At 32.0% G+C, this 24,289-nt stretch overlaps 2 protein-coding genes across 4 annotated transcripts in view; one reads left to right on the top strand and one right to left on the bottom strand.

The window, feature by feature from the left end:
* Positions 1–737: 737 nt before the first annotated feature.
* The window catches only part of LOC129806475 (GTPase-activating protein skywalker), a 341,214-nt gene continuing 317,662 nt past the window's right edge, over positions 738–24,289 (top strand). The window contains exons 1-3 of one of the 3 annotated variants that reach the window (XM_055855106.1): positions 738–946; positions 12,095–12,216; positions 12,470–12,758. In XM_055855106.1, the coding sequence (XP_055711081.1) occupies positions 12,626–12,758 (133 nt within the window). In that variant the 5' untranslated portion in view covers positions 738–946; positions 12,095–12,216; positions 12,470–12,625. Of the gene's footprint in view, positions 947–12,094; positions 12,759–24,289 lie in introns of all 3 variants that reach the window. The other 2 variants (XM_055855107.1, XM_055855110.1) reach the window with 2 other exon arrangements.
* Positions 11,948–24,289, bottom strand: part of LOC129806466 (RB1-inducible coiled-coil protein 1) — a 139,163-nt gene continuing 126,821 nt past the window's right edge. The window contains exon 17 of the mRNA XM_055855085.1: positions 11,948–11,957. The gene's annotated coding sequence lies outside the window, so the exon portion shown is untranslated. The remainder of the gene's footprint in view (positions 11,958–24,289) is intronic.

Raw genomic sequence — 24,289 nt, forward strand, 5'->3', positions numbered from 1 at the left:
TGATTCATTATCTCTTTTGAATACTATTTTTATTTTATATTTATTATATAGTATTTTCTCTTCGTGAAAAAAAAATTATTATAACACTAATGTTTTCAAAATAATTCCGCATGAATAACTTTTCCAGATTAATATAAAAGTCAACTATCCTAGGGAAATTATTAAAATTGAGATTTTATTTTTAGTTGAATTAAAATGCAATTGCGATATCGAAAAACGTCAAAAATAATAATCCAGCTGTTGAAGAAAATTCACAATAGATTTTAGTCGTTTCTTTTAAATGCAAACGCCGGAAGTGCCTGGAAGTGCTTAGAAGTGCAAAAGTGCGGGAAATCACCTATGGCACTTCCGGAAGTGTAGAAGTTTTTGATGTTTTCCATACAAATTTAGGAAGTGCTGGAAGTGGTGTACACGAATTTTCGACTAATCTTCCCCTTGATTTAACAAGGAGGAAGAACCTCTGAATCCAACTGAAATTTTACATTCACAGAGAAGAGAAAATGTATGTGCACATGGAATAATTTGGATTTTGGCAATAATACCTTCAGAATAGACTTAGAGATCATCCAGAAAACTATAATCTGCTACAAAGGGCTACAGATCCTGTGGAAATCTTTTTTTTTGATCTCAATAAAGACTACTGAAAAAAGTCGTTATTAAAAGTTTTTCAATTCAAAAATCCATTCTTGGCCAACTTCATAGCTTTCTTATTGTGTTATTCTGCCCTCTGTCGGAAAATCAGTGGCAATATCAAGTGTCAAGAACAATCTCGCAGCCCAGTCGTAAACACGGACAATTTTTATTGCTGTTAATGAAGAAATTGCATTAAATCGCTCCTAAAAGAGTGCTCAAGGGGTGATTTTAGTGAAATTCAAGTGAACCAAGTAGTTGTTGATGTGTTTAAGTGGAGAATCCGGGAGAAAAAATCATATCGCCATTTTTTGAGGTGAGACCATTTGTTTCCTGTTTTTGTGTTTATTCACCAAAAGAGTGAAAAAAAGTTTGGGCAGTTTTTTTCTGATGAAAATCCACTTTACGAGAGTCTTGTGGTGTTTCTGGGCTATGTGCATTGATGGGTATGTTGAGGAAATACCGTCCTGGTATTCTTGTCCACGCATAAATAGGGTATTTGAGTTTTTTTGTGGGTCGCTCGTGAGCATTGAAGTGCAAAAAGTTTTTCAAGAGTACCTTCAGTGTCATGAAGAATTTTCCCAATAAAATTATCGATGAGTAGATTTTATTTTGGCATCATTGTAGGCTCTAGAGGAGCTATAATTAGACACTGAAGGTCACGGTGTATTTGCAACAATATTCCCAAAGCAATGAGCCGGCAAAAAATGGGCTGAAAATGATGTGCAGAAAAGTTTTTTTTTGATGAGGAAATTCATCTGAAGAAAAGTCACGCACCTTCTTCCTGATTTCCCCCTAACCCTGGCCAGAAAAGGTGACCCCAATATTTGGAAGTCTTCCCACTCGATGGTCAGGGAGATGCTATCTGAATACCAATTGATGTAATTATAATTCCATAATTGATCTCCCGTCTCAGCCTTATCTTTCCCTGATCACCTGCAAATGTTCTTTTTTTTCCTCAATTTCTTGCCCATAAATCTTTCAACCAAAATATTACTTAATAATCTTCTCAATTATTTCACACTTCACTCATGCGCATATCAATTTCTTTTTCTTCCCGGAATAAAGAATTCCGGTCAATAAGTTCATTCTTGAGTGAAAGCACAAGCCCACTTCTTTGCCCATATCCTCACAAAAGTTATCAAAGAGGATATCGATTTCCCTCAACATCCATCAGCTGCCCCTTCGGTGTCTACTGGCGTCATCAGGACAGTCACTTTTGCCCCCAATTGAGGGAGTCACCTGATTCGATTAGGAAAGCATTAAGTCTAGACGGGTCGTCATGCAAGAGCAATCAATAAGAATCCTATTGTACCAGTGAAAAGGGAGTCTGGCAGCAGGTTTAGGGCAGTCCTCAGTACATTTCCATGACGCAAGAGCCATTCCTCTTCCAAAACAATCTTCAAACTCTCTGCTTTTCTCTTGCAATATCCCAAAATAATTTTTTTGGATTAATAAATTAGTACAGTGAAAAAAATAAGTAGATAATACAGTACTTTTAATCAGTAATTAATGTAAAATTGTCAAGAAAATATTTGAAACAGAGCTTGAGGCATCAGACTTGATTATACCCAAGTAGCAATTTCTTCCAAATCACAGCAATTCACAATAGAAACACAAGATTTGTTGAAATTATTGTTAAGTGAAAATAAAAGAAAAAATGAAAATCGAGCAATCCGGATAACATATTAAGTACTTACTACAAGTTCTTAAATCAATGACTTAATTTTAAGGAGTTGTAAAATAACCGACTACTTAAAAAAACATATGAAAATGAGACAAACGTCAGCGTTTTGTGGCGAATAGCGAAACTAATATAGCATGACTTAGCCTTAACACTAAGTACTTAATTAAGGCCTCTTTCATTTTTTTTTTATCCAATGGTGGCAGCCTTTTAATTTACTCAAAACGTGGTGGTCACCATGGGAAGCTCTTTCTAGTTAGAGTCGTGGGTACCAATTTCATGGCGCTGCGGTATTATACACCACATTTTTCTAACCTGTTCTTATAATTTTTTATCATATTAAAGTGCTTAATATGTTTAAAAAATTTGAATTTGTGTAGAAACTCATTGAAAAACTCGTAATTCAGAAGCTTTATTCCCCATACGAATTTCACCACTCAACTACGTGACGAACACTGAACATCCTCCGAGAAAAATACTTTGCAAAAGGATGTCAAAAGTTGGTCGTCAATCCATGTAATTAACTAAAAAATTCAGTAATCCATTTTCCAACTAAGTTTTTTGCAAAAGGAAATCAATTTTTTGCAAAAGGAGGTTAATTTTGTGAAAAAATGAGCACTTTCCAGTGGCTTCCAGTGTCAGTGTTGTTGTGTCACTCAGAATTGTCAAATGGCAGACAAAATATTAATTCACTAGAATTATTTTGCATAGTGGTGATAGTTTTCGCGTGTTTCTCAATAATTATAATAGTGAAAATCGGGAGGAAAAGCTCCTCCGGTAGAGATTTGTGTTGTGATTCGGAAAAAGACAGTAACGACAGAAATTAAATGAAATTTGAGCAGTGTTTTGCAGGAAAATTGCCCAAATTATTTATTTGCAAAATTAAATTTTGTGGTTCAGAGAGGGCTTGCTCAAGTCTCTGAAGTGTTGTGTGATAAATAGTTTGTATCCAAAAGACTTCAATACTGAAATGTTTAAAGATTTTTTTGCTAGGTTGCATCCCCAGTGCAAAAGTTTTCGACATGTCGAACAGTTCATTTATCAATAATCTGACGGCTAAAATTCTTACAAATATTAGTCTTGGATTAGGTTAAAATTGGCAAAATTTTCCAAGAAATTAGATAATGATAGCAAGTGTGAAAAATTTATTGTGATAAAATGTGTATAGTCGTAGTGAAATGAAAACTGTTAATTTCAATTGGCTTCTTCAATAATATTTCGGGTACGACGATTTTGTGTCTATACGGCAGACAAAAACACAAAAATTTGCTTTATGATGTCTCAGTGTAGATGGCGCAGCTATAGTGTTCAGTTGTAGACAATAATTTGCAAAAATTTGCATAAGGAGGGCAATAATTTGCAAAAATACACCCAAATGAAAATATTTACACCCAATCGTGAATTTTTCGATTAATTTACAGCTGATCTCCAAAATCAATCAATTTTTACATCCAAATGCAAATTTTTGCAAAATATTTTTTTCAGAATTGTTTGCAAATTCTTTGCGCTATTCAATGTAAAATTCCCATACGCAGGTTCGTAAATTGCGAATACTGTACAAATCGCGAACTTGCGTTGCTGGATAGCATTCTCTTTTACAATTTTCACATTTTGCCACCAGATGTCTTTACTGTCGCCCAAAAAATGCCTTAATTAAGGACTTAATACCTAGAGTCCCGCTTTGAAAGAAATTCTCGGAACCGAAAAAAGCCCGAGAATTCGCTCCAGTGACACAGAAAATTTGCATGCCCACAGGAGATATCTTTGGAATACGATACGGAAATGCCGTAATGTATGCAAAACATTTTCAGCACCAATGCTTCATAAGAAAAGCATTTCCAATTTACCACATGAAAAAAAATTGCATATATTCAGGGGTTATTGAAAACTTGTTTTATAAATGAGTTCCCAGTAGTAGGCAATTCATATCGAATTCTCTAAATCCATTTTCATTTAAACCGAAACTCACTGTAAGAATTTATTAAGTACTTATTTTATGCACTTAGACTTCAGAGTAATACTAAGGAGAGGACATACTAGAACAGTTTTTAACTAGTTTTTTGCTAGAAGGACCTCAAAAATGTAATCGAGATTCAATGCATGTGTTTTTTATTTGATCTCCAGAGTGTAAATAAAATTTGGTGAGCAGTTCTAAGGGCCAGGATGACCTTTTTGGCCAAGAACTGGAGTGAATAGTGTTTAGTGATGAAGTACAGGGCTAGGGTGAAAAGCTTAAATCTGAGGATTTAATTTAGTTAGTACATCTTGAACTTTTTTTTGAGATGTCCAACCACCTAGGGCCGCTGTAAAAAAATGTTCTTCCACAAAACGAAGAGAATACCTTTCTCAATTTTTTGGTGGGCCCCATGCAAATAGACATCAATTTGATAACGAGCTATCAATTAAAAAAAGCGTGAAGTGATTGAATTCGTTATAAAAGTGCGTTCATGGCCCGAGAAACTAGTGCCGGGTGCACTCATTTTATTCAATTTGAAGAAAAGTATTTTACATGAAAACTGGCACAGATTTTTTATTCGAATGTCCTATCCGTAGTATTACTTTGATACAGGGTATAAGTGACATTTCCCAATCCTCTCAAATTCAAACGTTATTTTCAAAAGAAATAACAACATTCATGTGATTATTGATTTATGGTTCCGGCACACCTTTTGAATCAGGAAAAATTGTAAAGTAGTTTATCGTCTTTGGTATCCCATAAATTAATTCTATTAATTTTAAAAGCAAATAAAACATATAGACATATTTTGACTAATTTTTAACACATTGCTTATAATTTGGGACACTTTGCTTGTAATTTCGGATAACTAATATTTCGTAATAAGAATCCTATTACCAACTATTTGAAGGACGCAACTTACCAAGACCTCCCATTGCTTATAAGAAGAAACTGTAGGATGTCTCAAGGAGCCCGGAAACTTTCCGTATAGTTCATAAAGATAGTTGACTTCGGCTCTCTAACTAAGCGCGGATTCCCATATTTCCTTGCCATTCCGCGATTCTTTTAGAACTTTTTGCACTTCATCTAGCTCGTTGATCCTGTGCAGTTCGTTAATTTCTTTAGGCAATATACAACTTTACAGGTCGAGTGTGAAGTCCTGAGACTTGGTTTGAATCTATGCTAAGTTTCATTTCCATCTGGTAATCCTTTTTTATCATGCGAGCGAATTGAAGTTGGCGTGTCAGTGCTATTATCAAAATGAACAATCTTGAACATCGTGCTGTGATTAAATTCTTTTTAATAGGTTTAAAGGCCATGGGAATTTATTCTAAGATGGTAAAGGTGCTTGGGGATTCTGTTCCTTCAAAAGTAACGGTTTGTCTGTTACATAGTACAATTATAATAGTCATAACGCCATCTGTCGGTAACCATAAGAAATAAATCTGATCTCAGACAGAACTCTCGCGCGATTATCGTACCGCAAGCGTAAAAATGACGTCATGATTTGGTAAGGAATCTTACTTTCAATAAATTTATTTTCTAAATATTAACGTTACTATTAGGTATATGATAGGACTCTGACACTCATTTTTACGACGAGTTTTAAAACTTCTTTCAAAAGTATTATGTGTTTTTATTTATTTATTAACTGATGAACTTATTTTGCTACTTGGGTACCTTCTTAATTTACTCTTTGTCAGAAATAGGTATTTCTCAATCTTTGTGCAATTAATTATATACTTACCAAATACTGAGTTTTATTGATCAGAGAGTACTTGACTACTAAACAAGTTCAATTGCATTGTTTTTTTTTCTTTTTTGAATAATAAGGCAGAATTTCAATTTGCCAAACGTTTTTGTGACTGTGACCATCAGAAAAAAATGATAGTGTAAATACGCTTTCACTGAAAAATAAAACTATTACTTGCTATTTTATTTTCATAACAATGAGCTAATTATTGTTTTTTAAATAACTTTACAAAATAAAGGTGTTTTTTTTTACACATTCACATGATTTGGAATACATCCAAATTTCAATATAGAATAATGTTATTGTACATTGCCTATTATACCAAATAACCGGTTAGCTTATTCATTTTAAGATCTTTTTAATTATTTCACCATGTGCATTTTGTTCGATGAGTCGCATTTGACTTCACAAATAACAGATAATAAATTTAAAAATTATTTGCAACATGTATTTAATTGTTTGTTTGTAGTTTTGTGAATGATTTTTCACTCTAGTGGCTACAATTAAATAAATAAATGATTACGTTGCCCCATAGTGGATTTATTTTGAAGGCTAGAGTAAAATTTAGACATTTTCATGATCTTCATTTTGAATCTAAAGTCAAAATTAAATTTTAGTCAAAACCCCAAGTAGATATCTCTAACTGTTTAGCTTCTAGTTGAGTGAAGCAATTCAGGAAATTATCTTCAAATTTTTTTTCACAAAGTAATTTTCAAGGATCGAGGAACAATCTTCATCTTCAGAGATTTAATAAGTTTCACGCATTTGTTTTTTAGTAAATGAGACTGTAAAAATAGACATTTTAATGAGGTGATAATATTGCTAAATAAACCACATGTGAAACATTTTTGTTGGTGAATTCTTTTTCTAGATTTTTTTTATTGTGTTGCCTGCACGATGATTTTGTTAAAAAATTTACTTTATTGTTGTCGATTAAATAATAGAGATAAATCCACTTGCCAGTAATTTTACGAGAAGTGGCCAAAATTAGAGGCAATGTCCATTATTGCGGATGCTCATCACGTAGTGTTTTTGAGTGAATAATTGCGTGAAAAAAAGAGTAATGAAGCTATTAGTCAAAGTATTTCGCATTTTGTCTTAGCGGAGCAACACCGAAAACATCATTGGCAAGACTCTATGATTAACTAAAAGGGGATTTTGTTATTAACTGTACTAAATATAAGCTTTTAAAACTATTACGTGATTTTTTTTGCACGGGTCATGGGCAAGTCACAAGTCTTGTTTGCAAATTTTCTTTGCCTGCGAGAGACATTGCGGTGTCATAATGTTATGCATATTTGTGTCGTTTTTAAATTAAATTGCATGAATAATAAAGTAGAAATCAAAATTAATAAAATGCATAAATATGGAATACACAACATGACAAGTAACCAAATCCCATCATGTGACTCCAACTGAAAATTATACAATAGTCTGACTTAGGAGGTTGTTATCATTGGTGGCTTATCATTATGCTTTTAAGTACACAAATAGAAAAAAAGGGTAGCGATAAACTTATTTTAGTTTATGGGCCCTGTGATTTTTTCGCTAGAAATTCGATTTGGGAACCAAAGCCAATGAATCGGCAATAAAGGAAGGTTTTGGTCCATCGAGCGACTGGAGCTTTTATAGCATTTTGAGGCCATGTTATAGCAACTATCTAGTGGAAGCTTTTATTGTTTATCTATAAGTATTTAATTAAATTAATATAAACCCCTTCAAGATAGTAATACGATTGAATCCCTTACTGATTCTTGGTACTTTTTACTTATTACTTCTCGTTTCAAAGAGTTTGCTTACAAAGAAAAAGTGAAATTCCTCGCGTTATAGTTCATATGTCAATTTTTATAGTAAGACAACTTGGAAATTATTTCATAGATTGCCCACATATAGCGCTCATGTCACTTTTACTCAATTAACCTATTCAGTCAATGTACCAGAAATACTTGAGATAGAATGTTCATATTTTGGGATTAGTTTCCTACAGATTAGTAGATGAAATTTTTGAAAAGAAATTTTTTTCATCTATTATGGGGGCGCGGGGAGTCCCTGTCAAACACACGTCTTAACGGTCACTAAATTTAAATTCTGTTCATAAATTCATTACAAACTCTATTGCTTTAGATAGAGTAACTATCCAAGAAAACAAATTGGGAATTTAGAATTCAAATCAGGAAAGAGGATGAAGGCCAATTTTAATAAATTCGACGGGATGTCGTATTTTCCGTTCGCCATTTTGAGCAAAAATTTTGCATGACCTTCCGCGAAGCAAGAAAGCAATAACGAAATGTAATTTCATCTCTGTCGGACCATTTTTCCCAAGTAATTGAAGAACTAAAGTTACTAAAAATCCATTCCCGACAGCAATTCGGATAAAAATTTCCCAGGAATAAATCATCAAAAATCACTCAATTTGCGTATGATGTATAATACCATGGTAAGGAATGGGTTAAATTTATCTTAGCGGTTTGAGGGGGATAACGTTATAGATCCAAATCTTTCAGAGTTGTCCATGGTTGATCAATTCTTCTGATACTGATTCTTCTGGTTTATTTTTTACTGATCAATTCGCTGATTCGCGGTACGCGCTACCGAACAATTCACTTGTTCTTTTGTAAACAAACTTTTCGAGTGAAAAGTTTACAGAGTTACAGAATTCCTACCCTGGTTTGAGTGCATTTCCCCATTCGTTTTTCGTTTCGAAGTTAATGATAGTTGGTTACAGATATCGACTTGGAATCTTAGATGACCCCCTATAGGGTAAGTGTGTCAAATTTCGGCATAGTTGCATGCAAGCGTCAAAGTCTCAAGTTTGAAATGTAATATTTTAAATACAAATTGGTTTTTTTTTATTCTTTCTTCTGAAAGATTGTTGCTTGGAACCTTGAAAAGAGTTTACCGTCTTTATTTACTCTAAAATAATTCTTAATACATTTTAAAATGAATAAAAATATAGACATAACTTTGGTGCACTATTTCGGCCACCTTCATTCTTATAGTACCTTGCCCTTCGGGAATTGTTTCAATATCTTTTTCACGTCATCTCGTTTGTCGAAGCTACATTGCATTGTGTAATCTCTAGAGTACGTAAAATCTAAAAGTTCATGGAAATTCGAGGAACAGAAAAGGTGGCCGAAATTGCAAGCTGGCCGGAATTTGGCACACTTACCCTAACGGCGTTATCACACTTGCACATTAAAATTTTAATGTGATTCACATTAATTGTCGCTTGTGAGCGTCCAAATGTATTATTTGTGTCTTTGAGTCACTTAATATTTGGGATTTTTCTATTTATTGATAAAGAAGTGGACTTGGCCTGTAAAAATAAGTTTAAATTTACCTAAAGCATAAATATTTTTCACATTAAAAAATTAAAGAGAAAATCGCATTAATTTTTCGCATTAATGCTATAAATCAATTTATATCAAGTTTTGCGGGCCAAGTCTACCTTTTTATCAACAAATAGATCAAATTTTGAATATAAAATGATTCAAACACACAAATTACACATTTAGACTCTCACCAGCGACAATTAATGTGAATCATATTAAAATTTTAATGTGCAAGTGTGATAACACAGTAATAATAATTTAGGATTTGGAATCTCTATCTTTGACTTTTTCGCCTTCCGGTCTACACTTCATTTTCAGGGATATTTCGTTTTTGAAGTCTTCATCTTTAGTCCATTTCGTCACCGGGTATACTTCGTCTTTGTATACAGTAGACTCTCGCTAATTCGTCTCATTTAACATCGGGCCACTTTTTATTTCGGACAGCAGTTAAATTTGAAAAAAGTTTGGTGATATTTTTCAAGTTCGATTATGATTATCGAATGAAGCAAATATGCTCAAATTTGCCATGCTTTGTCTCAGTTGTGATGTGATTTTGCATTGTTGAGGGGCTTTCGTGAAATTTAGAATTAATATGAGCATGTAAACTTAATATGAGTATGCAGGTGAACAAAAAATCGTTGCATTTCAAACCATTTGATGCCCGAATTTCTCTTTAATTTGAGTGACATTTCGGTCCGAAATGCCCGAATTTGAGAGTCTACTGTATTTGCAAAACGTCCTAGAACGTTTTTGGGCATTTTAACTTCGGGTAAACGTCATTCTTAGACTTTGCCTGTTTGTTCCTGTTTGGAAACTTCATCTTAGGATACATACTTCGGTTTTAGACTTTTCGTCTTTGGTACATTTTATCTTTAGGTATGTTTCGTCTTTGGAAACTTCAATTCCGGGTACATTTCGTCTTCTAACTTTTCATTTTTAGTATATTTCGTCATCGGGTATACTGCATATTTGAATATTTCATTTCAGGGCGCAATTTGTTTTTAGACTTTTCGTTTTCGATTCAATTCGTCCTTGGAAATTTCATCTTAAAGTATATTTCGTTTTTGGACTTTTCGTTTTTCCTTCATGGAATGTTGTGCCAGCATTATTATTATTATTATTATTATTATTACAACCGATAAATAATTTTTATTCAAAATTCAGTTGAATCTTAAGGGGTCCCGGTCAAAATCCCGAAAGCCAAAATCCCGAATTCTTAAAAGTCTCATGGCTACTTCCACTATTGCACCTACAGTAGACTCTCTCTCAATCGGGAATATAGGGCAAAATGTGATCCGGTTTAGCGATAGAATTGAGCGTCAAAGCCTTTGTAAGTTCCACAAAAAGCGCTCAATTATAAAGAATCACGATAAAATAGGAAGAACTACAGCGAATTTGAGCGAATTAGCTTCATAACTAAACGTGAAAATTGTCAATAAAATTTGTCGCCCGATTGAAAAAGAGCCGATTGAGTGAGAGTCTTCTGTACGTTTGCTAGAGGCAAAGGGAAATTTTCTGTGTCTTTGGAAATTATTCTACACTAAAAAGAAACCTAAAAAGTTAAAACAACTCTATGGCAGAGTTGAATTAACTCTACGATTATCGATGTAATTGTTACTCTTTTTCGTTGCAAATTTTAGTAAATAGAGTTGAAACAACTCTTCGTGAGAGTTGAATTAATTCGTCGAATATCGATGTAATTATTACTCTTTTTCGATGTAAAATTTCGTCCAATTTCATCTCGACTGAAGTATATGCTTAAGTGTTTTCGTTTTAAGAATATACTTCAGTCAAGAAGATTTTCGTGTGGCAAAGTTTATATGGAACATCAACTAGAAATATGCCTAACAGTGTTTCATGAAGACATGTGCGTACATCATCATACATGATATTTCGCTCGGAACATAGGGAACATAACATCAAAAAAAAAATATTAATAAAGAAAATGATAAAATAAAAAAAAACATAAAATTGCAAAATCAATCCATTTTGGGATTTCAAAGAGTTATTTTAACTCTTAAAACGGGTTATTTTCAGTCTTAAAAAGAGTTATTTACATTCTTTTGTCATGTAAATTTTAGGAGAAGAAAAGTTAAAACTACTCTTCCGAATATTACTCCTAAATAGAAGTAAAATTAACTCTAAAATATAGTTAATCGAAAATCACAACGAAAAAGAGTTAATTCAACATCGATTCTCGAGTAAGTTTTACTCGATTATTTTTCTGAGTGTACGCATTATCCTCCTTAATTTCATCCCTTTCAGGATTTTGAACATTTCGGGATTTTGGCTGCATACGACTCCTAACCTATTTTGGCCGATCTTTTGAGTAATGGTGAATGACGCAAAAGTATCCTTTGAAGTATAATTTTTGGCCCTTTTTTTCTCATTTTCGAAATCATAACCTCTAAAGATCAGATCGATTAAGCATGGTTGACTGAACCGCTGCATTCGCTGCATTACAATAGCTGTGACTATGAATGAATCAGAGATATAAAACAGTGTTTGTTCGTATCAAAGTGTATGTATATGAATCTATTTGATAAAAAAGGCAGCAATGAAAATTTTCTCTTTTCGATTTTAAATTGGTTCTGGGCACAGTAAAGTGTAGAGTTTTCTCTGGAAGTTAAAGAGATTTTCTTAGATAGGAAAAAATGTCTTTAGATCACGGTTAATATATTTTAAAAGTAGAATTTTATAATTTATTTTAAGTTAAGCATTTGTTTTTTAAATTTCAGATTAGTTCAACAATGCTCTTCGAAGATCTGACATAAAACGGATTGAAGCTGCCATGAGGTCGTCTTCCCATACTCGACCAGGGGTTCTTGTCTCCCCATAAGTGCGTGAAAAGTATCCTCGTGTTAGTTGCACAAAGATAAATAATTCAGTTTGAAAGAAGAAGAAGAAAATCGATAAATATCAATCTAGTCATTGAAAGTTGTTGCATTCAATATTTCCAGTTTCATTGTGATAAGAAAATATTTTTTTTTAAAGTGAATTATTTGTTCAAAATCGAACAACTCGTGAAGGAAATTTAACGAAAAAAAAGTGCATCAGTTTATTAAAAATTAACTTAATATTTCTAAGTAAAACAAAATCAGTTTTTTTTTTAGTGAATGAAACAAGAGGTATTTTTCACATATGAACTTGAAACTTTAATTTTTGTGCGTGAACAAAAGGTTTGAAAGTGAATAACAAAAAAAATTGAAAGTATTGCGTGTTTTAGTGAAAGAAAAGGGATAACAATTGAAGTTTGAAAAAGAAAAAAAATGCCGGCAAATGGTGATGCTGCGGCTAAAGCCGATAAATTGAGTGGAATTGAGGAGGAAGCCGATATGTATGATGCATTTGCTCCTCACGTGGACACCAGCCAAATTACGATCATCACGGATTCACCTGCAGGTAATCATTGATCTTCTATTTCTGTACAAAACTATTTGGATGTTCTAACTGCAAAATTATTTCATTACTCATGCCATAGTGACTCAAAAGATATTTCTCAGCAAAATCTCAATATCGTTAGCTTTGTATTTTGTTCGATGTCTTTGAAGATTTTTAGCTTTTGGTTTCAATCACAATCTCCCATCAGATCGAGAAAGATCATTTGCCGCAGAAAAAAAAACTTACACACTAAACATGTTTTTAGTTGAGTAACCAGCAAAGCCGGTGAATATTTCTTTCTTTTTTTTATGAGTTGCGTTACATAAAGTGTTTTGTGCTAATGACACCTTGGATTTCATGTAATTTTGCGTAGTGAGACAAAATTATGGTAAAGTTTATAAATCCATCAGAGACATTAGAAGAGAGAGAGTACCTATTTGTAATAATTCAATTTTGAGAGAGTATTATAAGAAAAAAACTACTAGCGTTTGAAGCTTCGCACACACTCTTAGCTTCGAATATAATTCATATTTTTGTCATTTTGGCAAATGGCTAGTCTTAAGTTACACGTGTTCTGAAAAAAATGGATCAGATTCATATTAAAGGAATATATAATAAATAAATATCTTACTTTTTTTGAGATCTCGGAAGACTAAAAAGACTAACTGATTGACATGATCTATATGGGATATTTACCATTCTATAATTTTTTCAAAACCGATTTAATCTATTTTGGTATTTTCTTCCAAACGTTCTTCCAAAACGTTTTTCAAACATCTCCATGAACTGGTGAGTCTTAGGAAATCTCCTCTACTGGTTTGTTTCTGAGATAAATTTTCTCTCCTTTCTGTTATAATCTCCCCAAGTATGTCTTAGCTAAAATACAGTTCTGTCAGACTATCTATTTTATTTCGAAAATTTTCTCAGTACAGTTGCAGGGAGTTTACAAACAAGAAAAGATACTAAATTAAAAAATTAATTAAGAGTTCTTATGCCCAACGCATAATAACTTTTGTTTTATAAAATTGCAATCAATCAATTCCAATCAACAAGATAATAATAATCAGCGAGATATTAATTTATTTACAACACATGTTTTACGGTATTTTTTTACAAATTCATTGTAAGAAATATCTCTTATAAAATAAAAAAAAAACTGATTCTGAGTACCTTCACTTTTCGAAATATTTGAACTTGAACAAAATTACAAAAAGCTTTTTAAGTGGGAGATTTTATGCGTCAGAAGATAGACCAACTGAAATAGTTTAAAAGCTCAACAGAGCATTTGTGTTTCGAAATGGAGTTCCTGAATGAAAATCTCCCCGTATCGGATCATCTAAACGATTTTGATTCGAAAACTCCATTTCGGAATAAAATTCTCTCACTGAGCTTTAGCCTATTGCACTTTTGTCCATCCTTTTCGGCATTTAAATCTCCTTCTTCGAAAGCTCTGTTTATATTTAATTTTTTTTTTACACTTAAGTGGTTTAAAATCAGCTGTTTTTCTTGGTAATACTTGGAAAATGCCTGATGTTGCAGTAAGTTATTGTTCTGTAAACAATGTAATTATTTAATTCCACGATTTAATTTTGATTTATTGACATTATGTAAGATGAAGGAGCATGAAGTGTTGTGTGAAATCTCAGGCAATTACGCTTTTCTAATAGTGAGTAGAAGAAAGAACGTGCTTGCTAGGCAGGATTTCACTAAAGCGCAACATTCCTGAGAAGAGAATTTAAGGTCTAACATCTAACAATATAAAAAAATAATAATTCTAGCACCGAGTAACTAAATTTCGAAATATTTCGAAGTTAAATAGAAAGTCTACCAAAAGCTTTTTATTTTAGTCATGACACACTTAGGGAAATTATAGCAGAAAGTGGAGAAAATTTAGCTCAGGAACGAACCACTAGGGGAGATTTCCCGAGATTCACCGGTATACTCACAGTGCGATAAGATGTAGAGGAGGGGGTGACATTTGCTCTGTAGAATTCGATCGGTTTTAATGTAGGGAACGTAGGGAGTGTAGGAGGAAGTGGGGCACCTTTGAACTCGTTTTTTTTTTTTTTTGAAATTGGACTTGTTTATTTTATTTTTAAAAGGAATTGAGCCTTACTATAATGCAATTTAGCTTCGCAGTTTCATTTAAAAATAAGAGAAAAATGCCCAATTTCAAAGCTGCCCTAGTTCCAAAATGTCCCCCTAAATATTTTCTTGTTTTCGTAGTTATTTTATGAGATATCCTCAAAACTACGTCGGTTAACTATATTTGGACTTTTTGATTAACTACTCGATATCAATTTGATTTGGTGCGGTGCATTTCGAAATTACCTTGGACAGAAGACACCTTTGTGGACATTTTTTAAAAATACTGGGAATAAAAGTAAAGGGTGAAGCTTTTCACTTTATTAGTGTTTCTCGTAAACGAAAGAATTATTCAGTTACCGCAGTTGACATAATTTTACAGTATTTTTTTTACTTTGTCCCAGATAATTTTTCGATATTTTAATGTTCAAAGTGATTTTTCAGAAGTTCTTTCTGGCAAGAAAAGTCCCTGTCCTGGTTTAGAAGAGACAGAAAAGGGAACCTGGAAATTAAGGGCCAAGTAAATGTCACTCAGTCGGTACAGTTTGTCACTTTTTACTCAAAGTAGTCATTTTAAGTAAAATAATTTCTGGATGAAAAACCTATCGGAGAATCCAAAAATATTCAAAGGATTCATGTTCAGTAGGGGAAGGTGGGGCACCTCTGAAATAGAACTTTTTTCCCTTATTTTTTAATTGAAGTTTTTATTTGTTTTTTTTTATTTTTATTTTATTATAAATAGGTTAGTTAAAATTGGTATCGCCCCTAAGGATTTGTTTTAAACAAGATAGCATAATAATTCAATATTTATTATTTTCTCTATTCCTTGCTCAAAGTCCTAAATTTTTGGACGTTAAAAGACTTTCATGAAATGTATATACGTTAAAAATTTGAGGCTTTAGTATCTTGTGTCTTGGAACTTAGAAGATATCGAATTGTTCATAAAATTATGAAATATATTGATTATTTTTGTCATGTAAATTTTTTTTTTAAATTCTGAATTAAATAACTTAATGAAAATGTCGTTAAACGATATCTTTTATCTTTAATGTTTCATAATAATTTAAAAAATCTATGATCTGAAGGTGCAAATTAATTTTTTTCTCTTTAGCAATTAGCAATTATTATGAATAAAGAATTGTAAGAAATGCAAATCGTTCTATTAAAAACGTAACTTTCCTTTACAGATTACTATTCTTGCATTTAAAGTAGAATTTAAATATTCTAATTTGAATTATATTTTAGGAGAACCTATCAGAGTATGATGAATATTGTGGAATAAGTTTTCCATGAAATAAAATTGAAATTGCCCTGAATTCTTTATAGTAAATATTTCTAATTTCTATTAAAGGATGATAAATAATTGGAAAAACCCTGAAGTAGTTCAATTGTTTCTTTTAAAGTATTTTTTGGTGTTTAATCCATGCGATTCATTGGCTTTCCCGATATTTTAGTAAATAAAATTATTCACCCTATCTACAATGGGCTCTTACAAAGTTTAAGTTCTTAATTTTGTAATTTATGAGATTTATTTGGAAAATTCTTTACTTCTCAAAGTACTTGATATTTTAGTAATCTTCAGTTGTTCAGAAGCTTGAAATAAGGGGATCTGGCGCTAATTCAACTTGATCAACTTTTTTACATAAAAGATAAAATTATATTCTGTTGCTTTTCTCTTATGTATTGTCTATCTGAAAGTATATATAGCATAATTCTTCGATATTATATTTTGCTATTCTAGGAAATAATATTTTCTAAACTCATGCATCCGTGAAACTGTCCTACTTGGCCCTATACCATCAAATGGTGTTAAACTTCTAATCAGATAAGTTTACACGGTTATTAAGTTCACAAACCAAGGGAAAGCCCATTGTGATTTTTTTTCTAAAAATCACCACAAAGTATGATTAATATTTAATGTAAAAAAAAGTATTTTATCTTCAATCAAATGAATCACTGAAAATGAAATGAAATTGTTTTGCTATTTTTAGGGATAGGGGTTTCAATGAATATGTTCAGTCTAATCAGACACCTAAGATAAGGTTAGGTGGGTGGTTGATTGGACGAAGTGATAATGGGAAATATCATCCGTATCTACCCCAAAAAAATTCCCACATTGCCGGATTATCAAGTAGTTATATAACTCTCAGTTTTCAATCTTTTTGCGGACTAAAATAGTTAATTACTGACAATGAGTTGACGACAGATATAAGGCTTGATTCGTCTGAAAATTGAGCTTTAAATACTTTATTTATTGTTTAAAGGGGATGGAAAAGCATCCCGGCTTTACAAACTGCATGCAGTGTTTCGCAAACCTCTCACCTGTGTCTTGTTCGATGATTAATCAATTCTTTAATTCTGTATTTGATTTTATACCGGTTTAGAACCGTCTGGAACCGGTTTAATTTAATCTGGATTTCGAAAACCTTTAAAATAAATCCATACTTATCCTAAATGGTCGACAACTAAGTTGTCCAGAGGTAATTTTGTAACGCTTTTGTGATAAGGAATGAAACAATGTCGTTAGCGTAGGGGAAAGTACTCTCCTTTCGAACGTTCATGCCTTCGAATAATGTGAATTTCTTTTATTTTGCCTGAGATCTACAAATAATTACCACGTAACTATCAATAATGGACCATAAGCTAACTAATATTCAAAAAAATGTGTAAGTCTCTTACAATTAATAAAAGAAAATTCTCATTATTCGAAAGCATGAACGTTATATGAAAGAATTTTCTGGGTGATATAAAGGGGATTCGAACCTAATATACTTGCAGCATGGAACAAGCGTTCTACTAAAAGGCAGATTGTAAGTCATGTTACCGAACCAACCTGTCTAACACAGTCCTCTCGTTCAATAAAGTTTCCCGATTTTAGAGCTCTCTCCGGTTGAGGTTTTTCCTTTACCGATTCGAAGGTAGGGTAACGTGGGGTATTTCTGGACAAGGTGCTTTTCGGGACATAATATGGGTATTTTGGGACACATCAAAAACCCTTTAAATATTTGTTGTCTAATTATTTTTAAGTTCTATATGAAATATTAAACTCTTTACGTATCAGATATACATAAAACTTCTGAAATTTTATTTTATTTAAAACGTGAAATACGCGTGAATTGTGAGTGTAACCTTTTACTTTTTACAAGACCTTCAGTGTGGTTAATTTTGCAGATGTCAACACAAACAGTGCCTAGTTTTTTTCGATTTAAGTCACTTTAAAAGTGAAATTTAAACAAATTTTTTATGAAAGAGTAAAGTTTAGAACTTCTACTTAAAGATAAATAATCCGGCTCGGTGAAATTTATTTTATAATAGCGACTATTGTCTGTCCCGAAATACCCAACTGTCCCGAAATATATCACTTTTACTTCTTTATATTTTTTGCTATTTTGTATAAAAAATGATGCATTTTTCGATAAGAATCTTATTCTGGATAGCATAGGGAACATAAATATCTGTATCAACAAAGAAAAAAATTATATGAGAAGTTGTTAAGCTGCTTGAAACTTGAAAGTGCTAAAAACTATCCCGAAATACCACACGTTACCCTATATCAGAGAGAACTTACCTAAAAACCCGTTGGAAGGTCGAACGTTTAAACCGACGAATTACACAAAAGTGAGCAAGTTTATTAAAAGGACATTTGTTTTAATAAAATTACGATTAAAACGTTCTGCCATCCTGAAATTCCACAAAAGTACACAAAAATTCACTTTTTGAAGCAAATTTTTGCACACTGTCGTTGACATTGTTGACGATTGAAGTGCCAAGAATATCGAAATTCGAAATTAGGCACTTTAGGCTTCCGGTAGATTTTCGAATGGGTTTGGCTTGGCTTTGGAGTGGTTTTGTCTATTCGAAAGATCATTACTGAATGGAGCTATTCCTAGCGTATCCTAGCTAGGGTAAATTAAGCTAATTAAAAACGTGCTCCAAATGGAAATTTTTCGGTACTCCAAATGGAAACGTCATTTTTTCCACGCGATAAATACAGTACTAATTGTTATATTTGTATATTTTCTAGATAACAGTTTCATTATTTAGTTAATTTTGCTCCAAATTCATTAATATTCATTAATATTCACAAATTTTAATTTGTTCATTTCTCAGAAAAATTAAAAATCGAATTTTTCATCGATCGACTATGTTTTCCAATGAAAAACACAATGAGATGATTGTTGTTTATTCGTTTTGTTTAACATTTATGTCATATTTCTGGCTAATTTTAGTTAAATTCAGTGATAATCTCTATTGTTAACGGTACGTCAAGTTTTCAAATGAAATAATTACCAATTTCGCGAACAAAAAGGGTTTTTCTGAAGTGTCTTCGAATTCTTCAATAGGAAACCCCCACTGAGAAAAAAAAAAGAGAGTGCGATTAACATTTTTTCCTCATAACATTAACACTTTTTAGGTGTAAAAATATATCAACATTTTTTAATGTTAATTTTACACCTTTTTAAGGGTAAAACGGGTAAAATTAACATGAAAAAAAGATAACTTTAACCCCTAATACACCTAAAAAGGGTATTATTTACACCGATTTCGGATCAATACTGCAGGGTAAAATTAACATTTCCGGAATGTTATTTTAACTTTTTCGGATTTCTCTCAGTGCCGGAAATATGATTTTTTGGAGAGATTTTCTTATTGTTTTAGATGGGAAAGGAGAAAAGACCAGGAATAAGAACAAATCCTGTATTCAAGAGTAACTCAACAAGGTTTTGGAAGCCTTTCGTCGCAGTTTCACTTATACTCTGTTTGTCTCCATTTAGAAACTTTCCCTTGTCTCCATTTAGATTAATATGTTTCGCATAGAAGCATTTTGCACTCGCGTATTTTTCTTGTATTTAAGAAGTTTTCAAATTATATTTAAAGAATTTTCACTAAAGAGTAACATTCAAGAAGAGTCAAGGAGCAAATTTATGTAATTCTCTTCAGAAAAAATATAAACTTTATGTGTTGAATCTTCTGTCAAATTTAAAGCTTTTGGAAATGGTTTTGAATTAGGACATTTATAAGAAGTTGAAACACGGGATTTTGACCTTTGATCTTCTCCTCCTTTATTCCTTGCCAACGTTTCGGAGCTTATTTTTTTATTATCTTTTTTATTATTATATTATTATTTTATTAGGACATTTGCCCTATCCCTGTGGGGCCAGGTATTTAAATTTCGAGGTATCGAGCAGTTCTCCATGGAGTTCAAGCTTTGCAATTTGTGAATGAATTGAAGAAAAGATTTTATGCAACTTTTCACACAATTAAATAAAAAGTAAATAATTTTTTTTCTCTCACGTGAGTAAAAAGAACATTTAACACGGAATAAAATGCGCTTTTTTGTGAATAGAAAAGAATTACTATAATTTTTTTTTTATAATTGTATAGTATAAAGAGTTTAAAAGTGTCTGACATCGTGTGGTTTGTTAAGTGAGGTCAATGAACATTTTATACAGAAATGATACATTGCATATTGTTTATTTATTATTATTGAATATTGATGTGCAAAGTCAAGTAATTTTGTTCAACTTTTTTTCTCGCATTTCAAATTGCATGGCTTTTACGAAGCAGACTGACTTTACATAACAAGGAAGTTATAAATATAAGACAAAACACGTCTATATTGCTTATATACATTACAATGTACTTTAATATACTCAAAGCTAATATTTCTTTGCATATGGCAGAGTGTACGAGAAATTTGAAAAATGATAATATTGCAATATTTATAAGCAAAAATCCGGAGTTTGTATTTAAGCTCATATGGCTATGTAAATGTGTACATAATAAAAATGAGACACTATAAATGTTTTGAAAATATTTCCTGAAATACAATCACAATGTATTTTGTACGTGGAATCATATTAAAAGCACTTAACGTATGCCAAAAGTGTGCCTGATATCAAATATGATAGATAGTGACATCATAGTTAAATAATAAGAATATCAAATTTATCTGCATTATATGTATGTATGTATCTATCCCAAATCATTTGCCAATGTAAATTATTGTTATTAAATTGGATAGTGTTAGAACTCTGAACTGCGTGTCAAAAAGTCTGTCCTTTAAATGAAAAAGTATATAAGAGACATATTAAAATGTGATCTGTGTATTTGTTTATACAAATGGTTCTATACAATTCTAATATCAAAATTACAAATTTAAATGAAGAACGATCGTGTAAATAAATAAATTGTATATAGAATTATTTACTATATAGCACATCATTCTTATCCCGAAGTTGTCTATGAACAGACAACAATAACTTCATGTCAATCTCAAAATGATTACGTTGTATGAGGGAGATGGGAATAGTTCGTTAGTCGGACGAATAGATAGTGCTAATATTGAGGAGTAAACACGATATGTCAAATAACCGATTTATTTATACTAATCATGTGTTGCAGGGTAACAACTCTAGATTTTTTTCCGTAATTTTCTGGTTAGGATTTGATAGATAGCGAGGTTATGTTAAAAAGTGAGGTTATACATAACATAACCTAGAAGATCAAGATGGGACATAACCTAAAAACCTTGATGATTTCTCTTATAGATTGTACTCAACATTTAATATTTATAGTTTAAATTTAGAAACGTGTGTCATCTTCATATGTACATGTAAAGTTATACACGAAGTTAAGGTTATGTGAAATACGTTTTTGACCTTTGAAACATAAGCAAAAAAGTTCAATTTTGCTGTATAAAATGCTTTCAAATTAATGAAACTATATGAAATAAATCGTGATTATTTAAATTTAAAATAATAAAACTTACGTATATTTAGCTAGTTACGTATATTTCTATAATTCTTACATTTTAACATAACTTTCTGTTCATTTACAAAATAATTGGTATTTATAGGCTTTTAAATTTTTACTAAAGTTAATTGTGTCAATTTAGGAGACGATTGAGTATTTTCAAAGTGTATTTTAAACATTTGAAAAATTAAAACTCTCGAAAAATTTTAAGGTTAGAACTTACTGCTGTTTGGTGGTAAAGATGCAAAATTCAACTAAATGATTACATTTGCCTTAATCAAATTTAGAAAAACGACAATATTATAGTTGAATTTTACAATAGCAAATATTTTAGGTTATGCTCAACATAACCTGTATCATGTATCTCCATGGAAACTGAACTCTAGTAAATAAGAAAATAAATTCTTTTAGGGGAAAGCGCGCTGCCTTCGAACGATTTATGCTTCGCACAAATCTTTTTTTTTTTCAATCTGTTTCACATTTCAGAAAAAAAGGTTTGGATGAAATCCTTAAGAAACATAGAGAAAAAATTGAATAATCCGAAGCTTGAGTCGTTCGAAGGTAGCGCGCTTTCCCCTATTGTCGTATCTCCGTTAATGCATATTGCACTAAACCTACCGAGCGTTTTTGGTCGTTTTACGGTCAAATGACAAAGCGCGGTAGGGTAGCATACTAAACAATTTTTTCTGGGAAAAGAGCAAAAAATTAAAATCTTAACACTGAAATATATATTACATGCATACTTTAAGAAATTCATAAAGTTTGATAGTGGCATTGTACCGTTTAAATATGTTTTAATTTTAAACCGGTCAATTTGACCCGGTCTTGGTAGGTTTAGTGGTAGAGAGAATTATAAACATTTTACAAAAGGAAATATTTTCACCTTTTTTATAATCATTTATAACCTTAGTGATTCTATTGATATACTTAACCTATCCAGGGCTAACTTTTAGGAATATTAAAATTATTGCTCCTGAAAAGTTGTTGAACCTTGATTTGTCTAACATAAAAGCTCTCTTTTATTGTAAAATTAGTTGGTTTGAAAACTTTTAGGTTACATTCAGAATTTTAAAAACAACATCATTATTTCTGTAGAAAACCTCTTATTCTGCCGTATAAAAAATAATACTCGTTGAAAAATTTTTAATACTCAAAGTTTATGAATTTGTGATTTAAAAAACAAGTCCTGTGTGTTTAAAACCTTTAAGAGTCTTTTTGTCACATATGTTAGGTTAAGAATTTTTTATGGAACATAAAATATTTTCCTCACACATAACCTCACATTTTATAATAATCTCTTTATCAAATAAAATTACTAGAACCCCTAGGATCTATAAATAAAATAAGCCACCAAATGAACAATTTACTTAGTTCCAAACCGAAAATTTTCTTCGTAAAACAAACCGGTACAGGCCATAGTGTAATTTACACGAATAGTTTTACTAACAATTTTTTTGGTGTTCAGGACAAAATTTCCAAGATATTTTATTAAATTATCGGTTTATAAGTCAAATAATTTTAAGATAATAAGATGTAAAGTAATGCAAAACGACCTATTTAAGAAGTTCGGCGTATAACCCTTAAGATCGTGGTTCACTTAACTGTCGATATATCCTTATTTTTAATAAGATCATGTCGATTTGTTGATTTTTGCAGATATCGTGTCTATCTGTCAATATCTGCAGATTGTTTCTGCAAAGATCGGGTATATCTGTCAGTCTCATCAAATATTGACTCAAATACTATTGACATCAAATAAGTGACTCAGAGTCTGCGAGAGCGATCACATGGTCTCTAAATAATTCCTTGTGTTCTGTGATATCTTTGTGATTTGACGATATAAGTTATTAGTTATTGCTGCTTTATATTGACATTTTGTTTTGTGGAGTTGAGAACTTGGCTTTCTTGGGACTCACCTGGAGTTTTTTGAAATATACCTTAAAGACTTCTTTTTTTTTTTTTTCACTAACACAATGGACCAAGTGTCCAATTGTGGTGTTTGTGATAAGCTGGCATCTGACCATCAGCATATAGAGTGTGAATTGTGCGAAGCGAGTTATCACTTGAAATGTATTAATTACACTCATGCAGATTATAAAATTTGGTCAGTGAGGGAGAATATTTTTTACATGTGTGATGGGTGCAAAGATAATAGCAATGTGCAACAGTACAAGGAGCTTAAAAAAATGCTTATGATCATCCAGCAATACACGTATAAAATAGATGAGTGTGTTCAGAGGCAAACTGGGCAGATTAATACCATTGGACGTGGTGTAACCCTGTACAATGAGAATTGTGGCAAGTTGATTAATGTATCAAATGATACCCGAGATTCTGTGGCCAGTGCGACAAAAAAAATACAGGATCATGTAGGAGAGATTGAAAAAGCGATTGTGAATATCTCTGGAGGGCCTGAAATTCGAGATTGTGCCAAACCTTCTTATGCTGATGTTTTACGGACAGTAGGGAAATCCAAACCGGTGTGTATTATTCGTCCGAAAAATGATGGTCAACAAGAGGAGTCCACAAGGAGTGAAATCAAATCAGTTGTGGATCCAACTAAGATTAGTGTGTCTGGACTGCGTGGTGCGGGCGGTGGTGGTGTTGCTGTGGTGTGTGACGATGCGGACGCACTAGACAAGGTCAAGGAAATTGTAAAGAGGGATTTGAGTGAGCGATATGATGTATCTGCTGCAAAAGTTATGCTGCCA

Source organism: Phlebotomus papatasi, chromosome 3 (assembly GCF_024763615.1).
Source record: "Phlebotomus papatasi isolate M1 chromosome 3, Ppap_2.1, whole genome shotgun sequence".
Classification (NCBI taxonomy): domain Eukaryota; kingdom Metazoa; phylum Arthropoda; class Insecta; order Diptera; family Psychodidae; genus Phlebotomus; species Phlebotomus papatasi.